Raw genomic sequence first — 19885 nt, 5'->3', positions numbered from 1 at the left:
TTTAAAAAAAAATCAAACTTTAGTTTTCATAATATTTTCAGTTAAGGTCTTTAAATGATAAAATGTCAATTTCGGTACATTTGTCCTCATTTATTTTTAGATGTTTTAAGTGGACAGGCTCATGTATGATGTCAGAATTTTCAACTGCAGACGGATTTTATTGCTGTAGGAAAGAAGAGAACTCTTAAGTGATAAAATAAAAGGAAACTTTAAGTTTATTAAAATGATCAATATTTGAAGGATAGTCAGTTCAGTTGGAAAACTAATTTTAAGAAGTTTGAATAATACTATAGTATGATTTGGCAAAAATATTAATTCTGTGTTTAACTTTTAATTTGTCTACCCTGCTTGCTTATTTTATCTATACTGTATTCCCTAATATGATCTTTCATTCACAAAACTTGGTTTCAGTTGCTTATGTTTGTTGCCTCTCAACCACAGTTCAAACTTGAAATATAGAAGCTGAAATGAAATGTGTTGCCAAGGCTAGAGACTTATTAATCTGTAATAAAAGCAGGGAGGTGAAAGGCGAGAGTTGAGGAGGAGGGAAATGAAGAGGCGGAGAAATAAATATGTTGACCAATGAAATTTTAAGTAATTCTGGGCATTGTTGGCCTTTTTATAACACTTCAATATTTATGGAAGCAGTGGGAAACTCTTACTCTTCTTTGGCATCAACTCCAAAATGGAGGGTGGGAGCGGGGGGTATTTCTTTCTTACTCGGCCAATTCTGTGTCTAGATATGGACTTCTGATGTAATCTACTTTTGGTAAAATAACAGATTTCTTTTTTTTTTTTTTAATTGCCCCTTTGTGTATAGCAAACTGTTTACAGAATTCATCCTAAATGTTCCAGTGGGCCGGCTCACAATTCAAAAGCTGTACTGTTTGATTGAAATAGTTCACAGTGACCTCTTCACACAGCATGGTAAGCAAAAGCCCTGAGAATCATTAAATTGTCACATTATTCATAGTCTCCAGACCCTTGCCAGCATGAGTTTTGTCTTCATTGCTGAAGGTAGTGGAGGTTGTAACCAATTAAAATTGTTCCATTCCAACGACAGCAAGTTTTAGACAATGTCAGAAAATGATAATTGACATTTTTGAAGGTATAGATTGTGAGGAAATTAAAAACTTTATAATTTGTAATTTGAAAGAGTACTAAACATTCAGTGTAATTGGCATGTATTATAATTTTTAAATATGGGATTGCCACTTTTGAATTTCAGTATTGTAGCTTTTATTTTCAAGAACGTTTACAGAGAGAAGAGAACTGGACCTTTATGGATCCTATTCCTCTCTCTAAAACTTTAAGCTAAATAGTTTAAAGATTCTAAATTTTATTAATTTTATACTTTGCCATGCATCCATGTTTTGATTCCTTTTAAAAGTTAGTGACTTAATGAAACCTTGTGTGGATATTTTATGAATTTTCAACTTTTATTTGAAGTGAAGCATTTTTTTTTTTCTAAATGGATGCAGTTAAAATAATAGTTGTGTGTCCTGGGAAGACAATCTAATAATGATCAACTAACTGTGTTGCGTTCTCCTCCCTTTCTAAGTCACTTTTACAATCTTGTCCAATTTCTGATCTGAAGAGTTGGATGAAACATATGGATTTTTTTTTCATTTAAATTTGTTGAAATGATCAGGCATGAATAAATGAGTTTAGCCAGTAATATTACAAAGAAGCTAGTAAGCAGGTTAGTCGGCAAATTTAGTTGTTGTTTTTATTCCCATTTTAATAAGCATGACACCTATGGATTTATCATTAAACAATGAAAACATATTTTTGGATTGTACTGCCTCCCATGAGTCTTTGCCATGAAGATAGCAGTTTAGTTTTACTCTCCAGTTTGTATGAAAGTTAAATACCAGGAATGGAAAAAAAAAATGGTCAACTTTAACCATTGTAGGGAATTTATAAAGACTTAAGAAAATGAAATGCATCAATATCCTTTTTAGTATATGTATTATTATTTACCTAACAAAATGTTACATTTCAGAAAATAAGTGTAAATTAGATACATTTTTCTGAAATGTATCCAAAGTAAAGCTATTAGTAACATGGAACAATAAGCAACAGGGCCTTGAAACTTGTGGGATATTTTCACTTGGAGGTAAAATCAGCACCCTGAAAAATTAAGTCTGAACTTACTGATCAGAGCACAGAATGGTAGGACTTTGATAAATAGGCTCTCTCAGCCCTGCTATGTACGCAAGCCAAAAAATCCCAAAGTCAACTTAAAAGTGTGTCAGATGAAAAATGCACTGTAACACTAACAATATGCATTTTCTGAGTTATTTGACTTTCCATCCTTTAATTCTCTGTAAAAATGATAGGCAAAATCGTTGTTAAAATTTTTCCTATGCAGAGCTTGAAAGTAGAATTTTAAAAATATGAACCTAGACACAGAATACATTAATTCTTAAGACCTGACATTGAAAGGTTATGTGATAAGTACCACTTCCTAAAAGGCATATTCACCTGCACTGTTCTGGTTTATTATCCCTGAATTTGTTCATACCCCTATTGGACAGTACCATGAAAATTTAGTTTGATATATTTGGGGTAATTGCTTTCCATATTTTGAATCTTTACCAATTTCTGATTAGTGAAATGCATTATGAACACAGGCATAGATACTTAGAAGTTGTATGTGTACTTTTTGTGTGCACCCTTTAATACATGTTAAGGTGGTATTTAGTGTGGAAATGGATGCAACAGAGATGAGAACCATTCTCTAAAAAGAAATGAAACGTTACATTTCCACATGTAAAGGAAATTAAAGTCTAGAAGATGATAAAGTAAATTTGTAAAAGCAAGGATATTTGATAGTAAATGCATCAAACTTATTGTTTAATATTCATGCTGTACTTAGTTGTCCCCAATACTGAACAGGCCAAGATAAATGTGTGCAGTACCATCCTAGACCCATGGATCTACAGATGCTTTTTATGGCATCTGTTACAGATGCTGATTTAAACTTCACATTTGAGAAGAGACTTGGTGGTTAATGAGAATTGATAATGGAATATATAGAGCCATAGGGAGACAGCAGCTACATTATCAGCAACCGAAGCTACTTCACGGGCATGGGAGTATGTGGAGGGGCTCAGAAAAGCTCTCACACCTGGAAGTGTAACAGTTTTCACTAACCCCATCCTTTAACCATGGTAGATGAAGGAGAAAAAAAGAGTGAAGCCCAAAACACGTGTGAAATGGCACCAGGAACACCCTTACCGATTGCCAAATGGAAAGGGGCATTTCAGCAGAATCTACACTTTCTGAGCCTGTTTTAAATTTACTGGAATTGGAAATTTTTACTAATTTTTTTTTGGTTACCTGGGTGCCTCATGTTAAACAGCAGAATAATTAACTCCTAGACCACTGGCAGAAGTGGAAGAAATAAAAAACAGACTTCAAAGCTGTTGACATGTCTGGTTGTCAGAAATGTGGGATGTTTACTAGAAAGGTGGTTTAGTCTGGTACTGTGGTGGTGAAGATTCAGGACAGTGTGTTCAGATAGTGAAAAAGGACAGGTCACAAAATGGGAAGGAGGACTGAAATAGTGATGGGGTTGGTGAAGTTAAGATAGGAAGGTTAGAACGTTGAATTGGTGAGTAATATACAGAGGGAGAGTGGGTGATGAGAAATTTGGGTAAGAGGGCACTTTCCCTTAAGGCCGTTTTAATGATTTTTGAATATATGGTATTTCAGACAGTCATAAAGTAGAATACAGTGGGCTTGTCTACATTGTGACAGCAGCATCCTTTAGCTGGACTATTACCAGAAACATCCACCCACTTTTTTCCACTGCCAAGTTCCAAATGCAGAAATATGCCAGTGAAGCTACTCTGGGGTTTCCTCCTTTGTGGATATTGCATGCTCAAGGCATATAATTTATAAAGAAAAACATGCAGGACCTTTTTCAGGAGGGACAGGGCAATAGGTAACGTTTATTGAGAATACAAAAGCATTGAACTATAAATCTCATATTGAGTACAAAAGCATTGAACTATAAATCTCTTATTGAAATCACAGAAAGCCTTAGTTTTGAATTATCCTAAAAACATAGATGCATGTACACATCCACAAACACACATAAACGGCAAGTTCTGTCAACATTACATATACACGCATATAATAGCAGCAGTCTCTGCTGATGTTAAAATGTTACCAGTCTTAGTTGCTCGGATTAGCTTGGTGGCCAGCCTGGCTAATCATGAGAATGGAATTGGGCAATGTCGGACACATGCCAGTGTTCCAGACATGGTTGCAGAGATCACCCAAAGACTTTCTGATCTCGCCTATCTTTTATGGTACTCATCTCCTGTTGTTTTATATAGCTGTACACTTGTGGTTAGGCGGTTAGACCTATTTGTTTTCATTTTGGGTTCTGTGTCGATTGAATGTTCAGTTTTGAAATATTTTGCATTGGTTAGACATTCCGGGTGCTTGAATGTTCCGTGTTGGTTAGATGCTCCGCATGGTTAAATGTTCTGTGTCAATTAGATGCCATGTGGTGGAATGCTTGGGCGGATTTCTTTACTTTGGGTCTTATCTATCTGCATCTTCAGTCGTTTACTGCAGGTGTGACATTCTCATCTCTCTTTTTCCTGTCCCATTCATACTGCATTCATACAAAACAAGACAAAAACCTTCCTGACCTATAAAACCTTAAATTTTAATCTATAAAAACATCAAAATGGCACTTATACTTAGGCTAAGAAGTTATAAAACAAAATGGAATCTTAACTTAAGCTATGTAATAAAGACTAAAGGATACTTAAGCTATATATATTTCCAACGAAGCTTAATTTTGCCCAACATGGGCACCCTTGAAACCTTGGTCTTTGATCTACTTGAGAATAGCTTCTGGGGGTTTCCCTAGAGTGATATCACCTGCTGTTTCTGGGTTTGAAACGGGTCTGAGGGAAAGCAGGGTTAGGGTGGGCTCAGAAGCAGGCTGGCCAGACCATGTTAATTACCACTGTGCCCAGTAGCTGTGTGACCTTTTTTGTAAACTTTTTTCTTATTATTTCTCTTCCCTTTATGCCTAGTCTTGCACCTGCACAGGAAGTTTCACTTGCATCACATTTACCATAAAGTTGCCATTATCATTACCTTTGGGACAGGTATAGTTTCATATATATGTTTGGAAATTCCTTAGTATATTTTGGATGCCAAAACAATAATTGTGACTTGTGTCAGCCTAAACTGGTTGTAGTTAAACAATATTAACATTTTATGGCTTTTGGGTGGTGTAGAGTGGCTAGAACAGAGCTCTTAAAGATGCAATCTGTTGGCCAGATCCAGCTTTTGGAGCCCGTGGGTCTTAGACTGTAATGTGCACTGGCTCTGGCCCTTGTCCCAACCCCGTGTACTGCACGTGCAGCCAATCCAGGGTGAGCACTGCATATGGCACATGGGGGAGCAGCGTCAAACGTGGGGCCCATCCAGGTCTGTGTGCTGGATCCAGGGCCAGGCCAGGCCAGACCAGGCCAACAGGCTGGCCCTGCATTCTGGATCCAGGGTAAAAGGCCAGACTGTTATGTGCAGTAGGTACTCCAGATTGGCTCTGCATGCCAAATGCAGCAGTTACCCTGAGCTGGCCTTGTGTATGGTCTGGGTCAGTCCTGCATGGCATGCTGGTTTGGAGCTGGCATATGGCACATAGGGCCAGAGCTGGCACAACCACTGCATGCAGTGTGTAGGACCAGTCTGGGCTCTTGCACACTGGGATGGTATGTGGGCCTGATCTCTTCTGCAGATCACTCCACACCCATCATCCAGTCCATGGACTAGATGAGTATGATATCCTTGGCTTAGAAGATGGATTCATGTCATGAATAGATTTTCTTTTCCTAAAGCTGAGTAAAAGAGGCCCACAGTTTTAAGTAAAGGAATCCATTGTTTCTTCAAATCAGAGTCAAAGTAGATTGGCAAAGCATGGTGTTAAAATCTTTGTTGCTCCCAGTAGTTTTATATTATTTTTGTGTCTGGAGCTTACACTAAAATACATATTTAAATAAACCAATAGCTTGTCCCTTGAAAACTACGTGTTCTTGCTTTGTTGGTTTAATGAGTTCTTAGTACTAAACATATGTACCCTGACCCCAAACCTTATAGCATTTTCTAGAAGCTAATTAAAAAATTTATTCATATAAAATTGTTGTGTGGTAAACTCGTATCCTGTGACACAGTTGTATTCTTCCAAAAGCCCATATACAGTATAGGATATTAGAATGCACAAAAAGAATAAGATGTGCAGAAAACTGAGAACCACTTCATCAAAACACTTTTCATTTTGGGGAAAAAATGCCCTTTAATGCCATGCCTTTAGAGAATAGGGAAAGTTGTATTTTTGAAGTCATCACAAGTATTGCAAAACAGAATGCCTGAGAAATATAAGTTTGATAAGACTTGCAGAGATCTCCTCACCTCTGCTGCCTCCCATTTTTTAGAACATTTGAAGATTGATCATTTCAGTAACAGAAGAAGGGCTGAGCATTCTCTAAATCAGGGGTTGTCAACCAGGGGTATGTGTATCCCTAGGGGTACTTTGAAAGGTCCCAGAGGGTATGTGGGGGTAGGCAGGGACAGAGTGCTGCCACCCCATGCCGTTGCCTCACAGGAGCAGGGCTGGGTGGGGGCGAGAGCAGGGCTGCACAGATGCTGCACTACTGCTGCTCCACTGTTTGCCCCTGCCAGGCGTCCGGCTGCTTCCTGATTTCCGCCTCCCCACTCAGCATCTGGCTGCTTCAACCAGGGGCACACTTATTAAAAAGGGGGCTGTTGGGGTACACTTATTTAAAAAGTTTGAAAACCCTTGCTCTAAATCAGTGGAGGCCAACCTTTTTAACAGGTATACCACAAATTAGCCTTGCACCCTTCCTGAGTACTACTCTGATCCCCTTCCCCTGCCTGATTGGTTGCTCTGGTTTCTGCTCCCTGCACCGTGCTCTTGTCTGATCTGCTGTTTTGCTTTCTGCTTCCTGCCCTTTGCTACCTGCCCGATCTGCTGCTCAGCTTTCTGGTTTTTACCATACAAGTAGTTGTGTTACCTGTCCCCTCCCCAGTTTGCTGTGTGCCACACATACACAGGCTGCTGTGCCACTTGTGGCACATGTCACAGGTTGGCTACCCCTGCTCTAAAACATCAGTTTATTGCCAATATTGGAATAGGCTTATTTTTCCATAAATAGACTATGTGTATTTATCTAGTGTGGCAACCATAGTTTCATAGTTAGTTTCATAGTTGGTAGGGTCGGAAGGAACCTGAGAAGATCATCAAGTCTGACCCCCTGCCATGGGTAGGAAAGAATGCTGGGGTCAGACGACCCCGGCAAGGTGTCTATCTAGCCTGCTTTTGAAGATGCCCAGGGTAGGAGTGAGGACCACTTTGCTTGGAAGTTGGTTCCAGATCCTAGCCACCCTGACTGTGAAGTAGTGCCTCCTGATATCCAGCCTGAATCTGCTCTCTGTCAGCTTATGGCTGTTGTTCCTTGTTACTCCTGGTAGTGCTCAGGGGAACAGAAACTCTCCCATTGCCTGCTGGTCTCCCTTGGCCAGTTTATAAACGGCCACTAGATCCCCTCTCAGCCTTCTCTTGTGAGGCTAAACAGGTTCAGATCCCGTAGCCTCTCCTCATAGGGCCTGCCCTGCTGCCCCCTGATCATGTGAGTGGCCCTCCTCTGGACCCTCTCGACGTTGTCCACATCCCTCCTGAAGTGCAGTGCCCAGAACTGGATTCAGTACTCCAACTGGGGCCTGACCAAGGTCGCATAGAGGGGAAGATCACTTCCTTGGACCTGATCATGATGCATCTGTGGATGCATGACAAGGTACAGTTAGCCTTTCTGACTGCATCCCCGCACTGGTTGCCCATCTTCATCTTTGAGTCAATAATGACTCCAAGATCCTTTTCTGCCTCTATGCTGGTGAGAGGGGAGTTCCCCAGCCTGTCGGTGTGCTACTGGTTCTTCCACCCCAGGTGCAGCACCTTGCACTTGTCAGTGTTGAAACCCATCCTATTCTCATCCGCTCACCTCTATAACCTGTCCAGATCTGATTGCAGCTTGTCCCTCCCCTCTAGTGTGCCCACCTTTCCCCACATCTTAGTGTCATCTGCAAATTTGAACAAGTTGCTGTTTACTCCCTTGTCCAAGTCACTGATTAAGATGTTGAACAGCACAGGCCCGAGGACTGAGCCCTGTGGAACCCCACTGCCCACATCCTTCCAGGTCGAAAAAGACCCGTCCACCACCACTCTCTGGGTATGGCCCTCCAGCCAATTGGCAACCCATCTGACTGGGTAGGGATGGACACCACAGTCGCCTAATTTTTAATGAGAATGGGGTGAGAGATGGTGTCGAAGGCTTTTCTATGAGATTCTTTTTAAGAATGAATATATATACCTGCATGCATCCAAATAATTGATCAGAATTTGTATTTGTGTTGCAATCCCTGTTTCTTCACAGAGTGATATAGGACATTCTCAAACTTTGAATGTGTTCATTTATTTTATCCTTTGTGTGTCAGGCTCTAAGTGGAAGCAGTTTGTTCCCTTTAAGAGTCCTAGAGCCCAAGATAACCTTTTTCACCCCCCTTTCAAGAATCTATGACTTATTTTTATTTCCCTCCAGAACAATATTTATTTTTTGTTACTTTTTGTCCTTGTAGTGATTCAAAAAGGAGAACTCCTACTGAATGGAGTGAGATCAGCCAATGCTTACAATTAGCATCAAATAATGTTGGGCAAGTTTGGGGTTTTTTGGTGATGGCCAGGTATTTGCAACACAAATATGAATTCTGATCAATTACTTCCAAAGACACCTCCTTCAAGGCCTGTGCTCATTTCCAAATATCACTAGGCAGAGTGCAAAACTCTGATCAGATTGATTCTGCATTACATATGCATCATGTTTCTAACTTTTAAGACAGTGAATATTCAAATAACCTTTTAAGAAAATAAGAATTGTATTTTAATTTTTTCTTCTGGAAATTATCCCCCTGCTAATAGAATCACACTGCTATATATTACCATCATCAATTTACAGAGTTCTTTCCAAAGGCTACTTTTGTATGTCTAATTTGTTGGATATACTGCTATCTTTTATCTCCATTTATGTCCTCCTCCTCCCCTCCAGCCTTGATAGGTTAGATTTCCTCTGGATCATCTTGGTATTTCTTTGGCATCTACAAAACTCTGGAAATGATGATATCCACCCTTTTTTCCTGCCCACATGAAAGAACAGCACTTAAATTGCCTTAATTTGTCTTGGACCTTATGTTACAATAAAACAGTTACTGGCAGGGCATAGAAAAGGTCGTTTGGTCTTGGTTATTAGAGAAGTTCATTAGAGTTTTTGACAGCACATTATTGCCTTGGAATTGTCACAGGGATGATGTTCTGTCTGCTTTGCAAGAGTTATCCTAAAGCTAGAGGCCTATGCTTTTTCATTACAAAGGCATATAAAAATAGCTACTTAGGGTCAGACCAAAGCCAGTCTTGCCCAGTAGCCTGTCTCAGGCAAGTAGCAGATGCTCTAGTAAAATTTTGGAGCAGGGTGTTTGGTGACATTCTGGAGCAGGGGAATTCCTTTAATGGAACTTAGCTATAAGGGTGGGCTGCTTCCAATCTGGCCCACGCTACCACCACAGCCATGGTGACTGCTCTTCTCTGCACATGGTTTCTCCCCACTACCTTTGCAGTTTATTAGGAATAAGGCACCTAATTACTTCATTTTCCTTGAAAATCTCAGTTTCCTTTCTCTAAAATAGGGTGCTTGGTTCTCATTTTTGTAAAGAAGAGTGAAGAATTACTGTTAAGCACTTAAGCTAAACTTGGAATGTGAGGAAGAGACTGGTGAAGAGCCAGCTGAGTGGGGCAGGGCTGATCCACAAGATGGATCAGGTGCATGGACCACCCTCTGCCGCCCACATGCCTGAACCACTGCAGTATGGACGGGTCTGGCACAGCACGTTGTCAATGGGGCAGCACTGGGGACCAGTTTGTGGGGCTCCATGGGCTGGTTCTAGCCTGTGGGCTATATATTAAACACCCCTAATTTATCTGATTCTATTAAAGTTTAGCTGTTTTTATTTCTCTATAGTTTAAAGTATTTTGTAAAGGAAAAGAAAGTATCAAATTATGTGGGTGCTTTTTTTTTTAGACAGTGGGAAAATCAAGTGTTTCTTGATCAGAAAATTGCTTGTCCATAGAAGATTAATCGACAGCATGCACCATTTTATATGAGCGCTTAGTGTTTAATTCTCATTAAAAGTGTTAATCTTCATCTCAAAGCTATGCGATGGGAGCCAGGTTATAAAACAGTACTTTATGGATCACTTATTTAATGTAACCAAACAAAAAATTAAAAAACACATTACTCAGAGTTGGAAAAAACACAAATGTTTTAAACTGACATTCTTTGTAGTACATGCATTTTGTTTTAACATAGTTCCTGTATCACTGCCACGATTAAACATTTTGCTTAGTTATTCATAAGTTGATAATGCCTGCTGAGCATCCTTTTATAAAGATTAATACTTTATTCTCAGTGCACATTGCCCTGACATTAATCATTGTGGGTTAGACCTGTGCAGCAGAGGATGAACAGATGTCGAATTATTGTTGTCTGTAATCATTGGGTATCATACTTATGAGCTATCTTCAGAATTGGCTTTTGAGCAGGAGAATAATGTTATAGACTATAGATTTATCAAGGTCACTCATTAATCAGTGTTGGAAGGTGTATGTGATGGGCAGCTTGATGAGGGTTAAGCTTTCCTGCTGTGTACTTTTTAAGAAAGCTACAAAGAGTTGTTGGAACTGAGTAAAATGTTTAGGTTTGTAGAAAGGATGCTTTTAGAAGATTGTGGTTCTGGATGTAAAATAATGTAGCTGTAAGTACTATCTGTGATTCCCATGTGCTTTTTTGTGGGACTATTGGTAGACTATAGGGCTAGCCAGAAAACAGTTTTCTGTTTTTGAGGTTTTAAAGTTTTGTTTTATTTTTGCCACAAAATGAAGTCCTTTCAACATTTTTATCAATAAATGAAAAAAGTTGGTGTTCATATGTATCAATCCCAAAATATTCAATAGTTTTTTTTCCCCCCGTGCCCCCGAAAAACTTACTTCCATCTAAAACCTGTTTTTTTCACAATGTAGACATTTTCAGGATTTTGGTTAGACTTTCTCAGGTCCAGGATAGAATTTTTGGTCAAAACCAGCCACAGAGACAGTCTCACCAAAATAGTCAGTAGCCTGTACTGTCAGGGAATTTTTAGAATTATCTGACCATATATTAAACCAGGGAAAGGACCATGCTTCTCATGGCAGAAGAAGGGAAACACCCTTTGGTCCCTTTCCAAGGTGTCCTGGAGGATAATTTCTTCCTGATCCCAAATCTGGTGATCAGTTTGACCTTCAGTGTACGTGCAAGATCCTTCAGTCAGTTCCTCACAATGTTTCTAAACATGGGAATAGACCCAGTCGAACTCCCAGCTGTAGCTGTAGCCAATGTCCAGTTCTTCACTGAATGGTGAATACACATGATGTATGATTTAACATCATAAATGGTATGAATGCAAAGATGTTGCTTCACTCTACAAGGTTATCTGATTCTTCCTGTATAATATACTCCCAAATTTTGTGTCATTTGCAGATTTCATGAGCATGCTTTTGTAGTTCTCTCACCAAGCACACTAATACAAACGTTGAGCAGGATGTATTTCAAGAGTAGTGCCCAAGGAACATCACCAATAACCCCTCTCCAATCTGTTAATTCACTTTACAACATAACCTGTTGTAGCGTCCTTTTCAGTTTATCATTTATTTACTTTACAGTTACACTGCTAATCCCCAGCTTTCCCAGTTTAGCTAATTATTTGCCTTGAGGCAGAGTTGGTCTGACATGATCTTACTGAATAAAACTATTGCCTTTTTCTCATTTTCTTTCTACCTCCATGTTCATGATTATTTTTTCCTTCAGTATCTGTTCTAAGATATTGCATAATATAAAATCCAGTTAAGTGGTCTTTGATTGCCTAAATCACTGTTCCTCCTCTTTGAATATGAACACCATGTTTGCTGTTCTCCAGTGATAAGGTAGTATCCCCAAATTGACTAATTAATTGAAAATCCATCCTATTTTAGTTCATTCAGTATTATGGGATGATATTCGTCCAGCTCCTGGTATGGTAGTTCCTATTACTTCATTCCCATTTGCAGCTATGCTACTATCCTCAGTTACATCTTTATTATTATTGAAGATTAAAGCAAAGTATACATTATGTACTGACCTAGATTGTCCCCGTTCTCAACTAAGAACCTTCATCAACATTACATTGGGTCGTCTTCCCTTCGTGTTCACTCCTTGTTAATGTGATTGTAGAACCTTTTGCTGCTGTTTTCCAATTTTTTTTGTAAGGCTCAATACACTTAAACCATTTGCTGGTCTCAGTTTATTTCTGATCTCCAAAAGGTCTCTCTCCTTACTGAGAATCCCTCAGTTCCTTAGAAACCGTGTAAGATGTTTAAAATGCTGCTTCATCTGAGTAGATCTGTAGCCTTTTTATACCAATAATTAGTTATTATTACTGTTCCAAATATCAAACATTTAGGATCAGATATTGGAACATATATAGGGATTTGACAAAAAGGTTTGAGGAAGTCTTAGAATATTAGCTAAGGCCAGATCAAATAACAGAGGTGCTCTTTCTGTGCTGACTCCCTTTTTTGGAAATGTACGTTGAGCATCCAAGCCATCTTGAACACTTCGATTACCTTACCATATTATATAAACTTCAAGATTTAAACCATAGAGTTTATTTGCTCACAGCCTAATGCTTAGGAAGATAGGATCACTGAAATGATGACTGGGAAATTTTCTCAGTCTCTGGTATTTGAAAGGACCTAGCCTTGTGTATTGAGTTCTGTAGCTTCAGATGGAAGAGTATGACAAATCAATGAGTTAAGTTTTTTCCTTGTCTCAAAATCAGCTTGAATACCTTCTCTATTGATCAGTCTGGGCTCCAGACAAATGCACTCAAAGCTGGTGTTGTTGCAATTTTAGTGTTCCACATGCTTATAGATTGATCTTTGACCATTCCCTAGTAGTAGGGCTTAACAGGGAGAAGAAACATTTTGAAACCTCTAATTAAAGGCCTTTGTAAAGATACTAATAATTGATTCACCCTAGAGGCTTTAAAAGACAAGCTAGTATGGTTGTTTTTCCAAAGTGCTTGCCAACAGCATGTCAACATTTCCCTTTTGTTCCTTTCAGTGAAAATAATGTTGCATGAAATATGGTTCTTTTCTCTCTAAACTTGCCCATGTTCAGTTTTGGTTAGTTGAAGGTGCTCAGAATTTAATCTTGCTTCAGTCACATAATAACATGTTAGGACAGGTAGCGTCGAATCTTCCTTGTTAATTAATGGAAGGATGTTCTTTCGTTGATATTCTGGGAATGTGCTTTAGGACTGCATATTTTAAGATTTTTGACAGCTGACTAGACTAGTAAATATGCATATTGCATTTACCAGGTAGGAATGTTGCAACACTTCTTGTTGTGTAAACTGCTTAAAGATTATCTAATAAAAGGTGCTATAAAAGTTATTTTATTAAAACCTATGTAATATAAGCATATTTTTCCTCTCTTAAATAAGACAGTATCTTCCTGTACTCCCTGTTAATTTTTTCATGTACACTTTAAACATCTAAATGTGGTCTTGACTACTGTTAAGCTATGTTAACATTTTAGTGGGAATGCTTGTTCACATATTGGGAAGCATCTAAAATGGAATATCCATAGCTAGTGCTTGCCTGTCAATAGTAACCTGTGATGGTAATGTTTACCTGAAGATAAATTCACCCATTCAATTCTTTTAGAATCTAGTTCTTCGCTGCTTACAGGGTAGGCCTTTAATTGAAAATGAACATGCAGTGATGTGATGGAGTTGTGAGTATACATAGCCTTCAGGGAAATACACTGTAGAAGTTTCAGCTCTCACACTGTGATTTTGCTCCCTTGAAGCCAGGTGCCAGAGTCTAAAGGTACATATACATGCACATCGAGGCTGCTGCAATACACTGTAACCAAATCTGCTGAATCAAACTCCAGAATCACATGCGTCCGCATCCCCATGCTGAAAAATGGTGGCAGGGGTGCTTTAACTTAAGCTTGTTTGACGAGTTTTAGTTAGCAGTCTCGCTGCCATTTTTCAGCATAGGGATGTTGATGCACGTGACGCTTCGGACACTTTAATTAGAGCAGCTTTTAGAGCCACTCTAATTAACCCCCCTCCCCTCACTGAGGTGAGACTTCCAGGTGAATCGTATACTTGTTATATATATATATATATATATATATATATATATATATATATATATATAAAAGAGATGCTAAAGAATTTTCACTTGCTTCAGTTGCTTAATTTTCATGAAATATTTTTTTACTTTATTCTGCGATTTTAGTATGGCTCGTTGTTAGTATGAAAGGTAATTTTTTTTCTGAAAGTTTTTTGATTGAAATAACTTTTTTTTTTTTTTTTTTTTTTGCAGTTCTTTATGTGAAAAACTGTGAAACCGTTTAAGACATAATATTATGTTTTATATGCAGACTGCAGAGAGATCTTGCTGCCAATGATGACAGATCAGCTGAAGTATCATTTGGAAAGGCAGGAAGACTTGGAAGCTTGCTGCCAATTGCTTAGTAACATCCTGGAAGTGCTGTACAGGAAAGATGTGGTTAGTAACTCATGTTTATACCAATTAACGCTTAAGAGGAGTGTATTGTGTGGGTGGTAGAAGTAAACATAAAGTAAAGTTGGTGATGGCTTAGTTACCACAAGATTTATCTTTATTTTAAGTTCTCTCCTTTTCTTAACTCTTTTTTTGGGGGGGGGGGAGGGGAAGGTGTAGCGGCAAAGAGATGATATCTTGCATTTATCTTCTCACCATATTTTTCCTGGGTACCAAAGGTTTTCTCTTACAGAACTTGGCTTGGCCAAGGTAAATGGAATATGGTTCCCTCTGGGGCTCATCTAGTAACAATACACCAGACATTGGTCAGACCCCAAGTAGTAAGCATGATAAAATCACAGAAATTGAACCTCCTTCCCATGCGGCACTTCCAGCCTCTGCCAGGTGGGGATTATTGGATGGACGTAGAACATGAACTCTTGAGCCCCTCCACTGCATTGATGCTGGCCTGATAGGCCATGTTTTAGTCCCATGTGAATGCAAGCTTTGGTGATCAGCTTGCACTGTGTTTAGCTGATGAATAGACAGCACTACCTGAAGTACTGTAGTAGAAATTTCCCTACAGGGAGAATTAACCTCTTGTTAGTTTTTTCTCTGGAAGAACAGGAAAAAAAGATTTCCTTAGTAACAGGACTTGCCGAAATTATGAGGAAATTTAGAATGGTGGTTTAAGTGAATTCATAATTTATAAGGAATTTTAAGTGTTTAGAAATATGTATAGGTTATCCATTCCTTTTAAAAGCCATGTGTGGGAAGAACGTAACTCTTCTGTCAAATCAGTAATAAAATAAACCTTTTGTTTCCAAACTCACTCTATGATGTAATGACTGTACTTGAATGTGAGTATTATAATGAGACGGAGTCATCCTCTCCATTCAGAATACAAAAGCATGATAAGGTTCTATGTATTCAACTGATTTTTTCCCGTCAGTTATGCAGTGGCCTGAGCTGAGTTGCATACCTGTCTATTTTCCTGACTGGAGAATGACTATGTACAGCTATAATTTGTTGGGGCACTTAGAGGCCTTTTAGGGCTGTTTACTCTATTTAGGCTAGTGTTACGCAGCTTGAGCCTGCAGTCCTCTATATGAAAGGCATAGCTTTCCATAGTCCGATTTAGTCAGCAGAGTGCTGACATTTTTAAAACCAGTCCTAGGCAGTTGAGTAAGCAGCCTTTAAGAGAGAGAGAGTGCTGCTTCTCTTCTGATAGCCTGGGTAGCCCCTTCCAGCTCCTCAATGGCTGTGCTCCTCTCAGCAGTGATTACCAGCTTCTAACTGTACTGGGCTCGTTTGCTGAGAGTAGCCCACTAGAGAGGGGTGCTGGGTGTTGGCTGCTTCTGACGAAAAAGTGGTAGCCAAGAGTTGGATGGGAGCGTTCTTTTGAGGTGCTGGAACATGATTTGCAGGCCAAGTCAGATGGAGAAAATGCAAAGAAAAGGAGCAAAAATTGCAGAGATTCACAGCAAGAAAATGGCAGAGGACAATGAAATGAGAAGGGGAGTCATGGAGAAGAACATAAGAGAAGGGGAGTCATAAGAGAAGCAGAGAGAGAGAGAGAGTCAAAGTAGAGATGATGAGGCAGAGAAGAGTAGAGAATAGCATTCTTCTTTGGAGATACTGCCTGTGCTGGAATTGTAGGTCTTATTAACCACCCAGACCCATCTTGTTAGCAGTGAGGAGGTTTCAAAATGTACGGTAGTTATACATACCTGCATGTGCTGGAGAAGAGTGCTTTTCAGACATGCAGATGAGGGATTCTAGAAGAAATCAACCTGGTAAACTATGGGTTATTTTTTCCTCTTATTCTTAAAAAAAAAAAAAAATTCTGTTTGCTAGCATGTTTGTACAGCTGGCCAGCAGCAACCTGTAGGGCACCATCTTATTTAGAGAATTGTCTGGCAAGACTTTTTTAAAATTGACAACCACAGAATTGCCCCTAAAGATGCAATAGGAACAAGATTGAAGGGAATTGGCTTTTAAGAAATATGTTTACAGTAAGAGGTGTGAGGTGAGGTCATGCTTACCTCCTCATATTTGCCCAATACATTCGCTTCTGCACAAGCTTGGTAAATGTTTCGCAGACTTGTACACAAAGAGAATTTCCAGTGAACACTGCTCTTTTAATACCAGAATATAATTGAAACAATTGAGAAGCAGCCTGAAAAGCCTTATATAAGTTGTTCAGTTTGGGATATAGTATTATTAAAAATGCCAGGTTTATTTTGGTCAGTGACATGTGGGTTTAAATGGTGAAGAAAATCTCTTTAGAAAAACTAAATTGTCAACTAACCTAGAATTATAAGCATTGCAGTATCTCCAAAGATTTACTTTTCATTTAATAACTATAATTATGTAATTAGCTTTATCAGTAGCAGGCAGTAATTAATAAAAAGTCTTTGTGCAGTCTTTGCTTTTAGCAAAGACTGTTTTCATCTTGCTGAGCAGTAGCATTGCATTACAATTGATTTCGTTTTTGCACTATAGATGGATTTAATGACAAACATCAATATTTGAGTTGTACTGGTTGTCTTTTGGCCATAATTTCCACTAGTTTATCCCTTTTCCCCAGGGACCAACACAGCGACACGTCCAGATAATCATGGAAAAGCTATTGAGGACAGTAAATAGAACAGTAATTTCCATGGGACGCGATTCGGAGCTCATTGTAAGTGTCTCTTGACGTAAACTTAAAAATATCTTTATCACAACTGCTTTCACCCCCTGTAATAGGATTTAAATCCCTGGTGGTAGAAAGCAATCAAAGCTTTCTTTAACTTTCTTCTGTGTTCAGTAAACTGTAAAGTGTTCGCTTATAATTTATCTGTGTCTTACAATAGGGGAAGAAAAATCCTTTTTGAAGTGCTAGTGACCAAATGATGAATCAGATTTAGTGGGTTTATATTAACTAAAAATAATTTGTTTTTGCAGTTACAAATTATTAACTAGTTGATTTGTTTTAAATCAAAAACTTTGGCTGACATGTCAGTCATTTGATTTGACAAATATTTACTTGATTTACTTTTAAATAATTATTTATGACACAGATGCTACAATTATGTAGACAGCTGTCATATTTACTGTTTGTATACTGAAGCAAAGACTGCTCCCACACATCCTTAGAAATAATAGTCATTTGAAAGTAATGTATGACACTGGAGAGTATATTCTTACATCTTAGCAGTGGAGGAATATAACTCTTGAAGAGGGCTAACATTCGAGTTAGCAATTGGTTAATTTTTGATAAATAATTGGTTAAAAATTAATAACAAGCAAACATAACATTATTATTTTGCTTATTAAGACATTTATATGTTTTGGAACAGACGTCAGTCTTGACTTAAGTGAAGCTGTGCTAAATGGAAGGGGGTGTGTGTGTGTGTGTGTGTGTGTGTGTCCCTTAATTTTTCTAAAAACCTTTATCCATTATCCCAAATATAGGATGATTTGCAGCATAGATGAAAATGCATGTAATGCACATTTAAACATGCATTTAATGGATGCATTTATTTAAAGATGTGTATCAATTCTGGAATAATTATTTTATTAGCAACTTCAGAGAGACAGAAATTGAGAGAGATCATGAAATGCATTCCATCAGTGTACACAGACACTCTTCTGCCTTTGAGTCGCTTCTTAAACTTCTTTGCCTTCTTCCTTCCCCAGGCTGGATTATGTTGTTTATTAAAAAAATCAAAATTGACTGTGTTCTGCATTAACCTCTTTTCTTCTATTTTTCTTCCTCCCCTAGTTCTGCTCTGTGACATCTCACTCTTTTTACTTCCTGTCTCTTCCTTGTCCCTCAAACTATCCTCTTGGTCCTGTCTATTCCCATTCTTGTCCTTCAGTCTTCATCTGAATGGTACTTGTTATCCCTAAGCATGATAATACCTTCCCTTTTTCTTGCCTGTCTAACTACTGCCTACCATCTTGTCATCTATTTTCTACTTTCAAGCATGCTGTCCCTTAATCGTTTGTGTTAGCAAAAGAACTGTTAAAAGATGATGAGGAATAATATTGGAGTAACTAATATGAAGCAATACGTTTTTCAGAAAGAGCATTTAATGTTGAAATATGAGGGCAGAAGGAAGTCATTAGGTTTGAATTTTGTATGTAATATACACATACAATATAGTGCTGACAAAAAATATTCACTCCTTCTGTACATTAGATAATCCCTTTTTGTAAAAAGGTAGCTGATGTATTTGTCAGTTCCTTAGCTTTATTCCTCACTTCTTTTTATTTATACATAACCTTATGAGTAGGTTGGGCACATAGGAACTGTCTTCAGATACTTCTATTCACCCAAAGCAGAATTGAAAAAACTTAGCACTGAGTTAGCTCATCCCCCTTCTTAGGTGCAATGAATTATATTTTAAAGTTTTTTTCACATATGTATATGTATGTATTTTAACTGTGTATAACTGTATTATACCCACTGAACGTGAATAGCCTGAAAACATTACATTAAAAATGCTATAATTATTTACGAAAGTTAACAGCACTAAGAGTTTTTAAGGGGACACTTTACCATTTAAAATTCTGTGTATTTCTGAAAGTTTCACTAATCAACCAATAACAATTCACTCTTACCATGTCAACAACATGGTAAAAATAAAATGCAATTAGTACTTGATATGTGTAACCTTACTCTTCATGGGTCAGCATCAGATCGAGAATTATGTATTATTGGTTTTTGTCAGAGATAGCATTGTTGCATCTAGAATTCAGATTACAGAATAGATTATAGTGGAGCAAGCAGAAATTAAAAACAGATTCTAGACAAAAGACTTTGTAAAGGGGTAATTTGGGTTATGGCTTTTTTTAAAGTACTATCTATAAGAACGTATAATTTATATTTTACCTAAGACTATATAGGTATTTTAGTTCAAACATTTTCTTACCTTGGGGAACTGACTTAACATGTACTGCACCGACAGTTTTTTAAAATATTAATATAAAATGACCTTATGCAAAGATATTGGAAGATTTGCAATAATGCTAATTACTCCTTTAGAACAAGACAATATGCTTTAATTAAGATACCAGTTTGATTCAGCAAACATTCAGTCAAATGAGTACTCCTTATCTGAGCCTCTCTAATGCCGGCAAAGGAAT

At 38.1% G+C, this 19885-nt stretch overlaps 1 protein-coding gene across 7 annotated transcripts in view; it reads left to right on the top strand.

The window, feature by feature from the left end:
* The window catches only part of DOCK1 (dedicator of cytokinesis 1), a 555371-nt gene that overhangs the window by 166139 nt on the left and 369347 nt on the right, over positions 1–19885 (top strand). For all 7 annotated transcript variants that reach the window (XM_059730036.1, XM_006259204.4, XM_014611383.3 and 4 more), the window contains 3 exons: positions 821–927; positions 14628–14755; positions 17340–17435. In XM_059730036.1, coding sequence (XP_059586019.1) covers positions 821–927; positions 14628–14755; positions 17340–17435 — 331 coding nt within the window. The remainder of the gene's footprint in view (positions 1–820; positions 928–14627; positions 14756–17339; positions 17436–19885) is intronic.

This window comes from Alligator mississippiensis, chromosome 6, assembly GCF_030867095.1.
Source record: "Alligator mississippiensis isolate rAllMis1 chromosome 6, rAllMis1, whole genome shotgun sequence".
NCBI lineage: Eukaryota > Metazoa > Chordata > Crocodylia > Alligatoridae > Alligator > Alligator mississippiensis.
The sequence above is the reverse complement of the archived record's forward strand: the minus strand, read 5'-3'. Positions and strand labels throughout refer to the sequence as shown.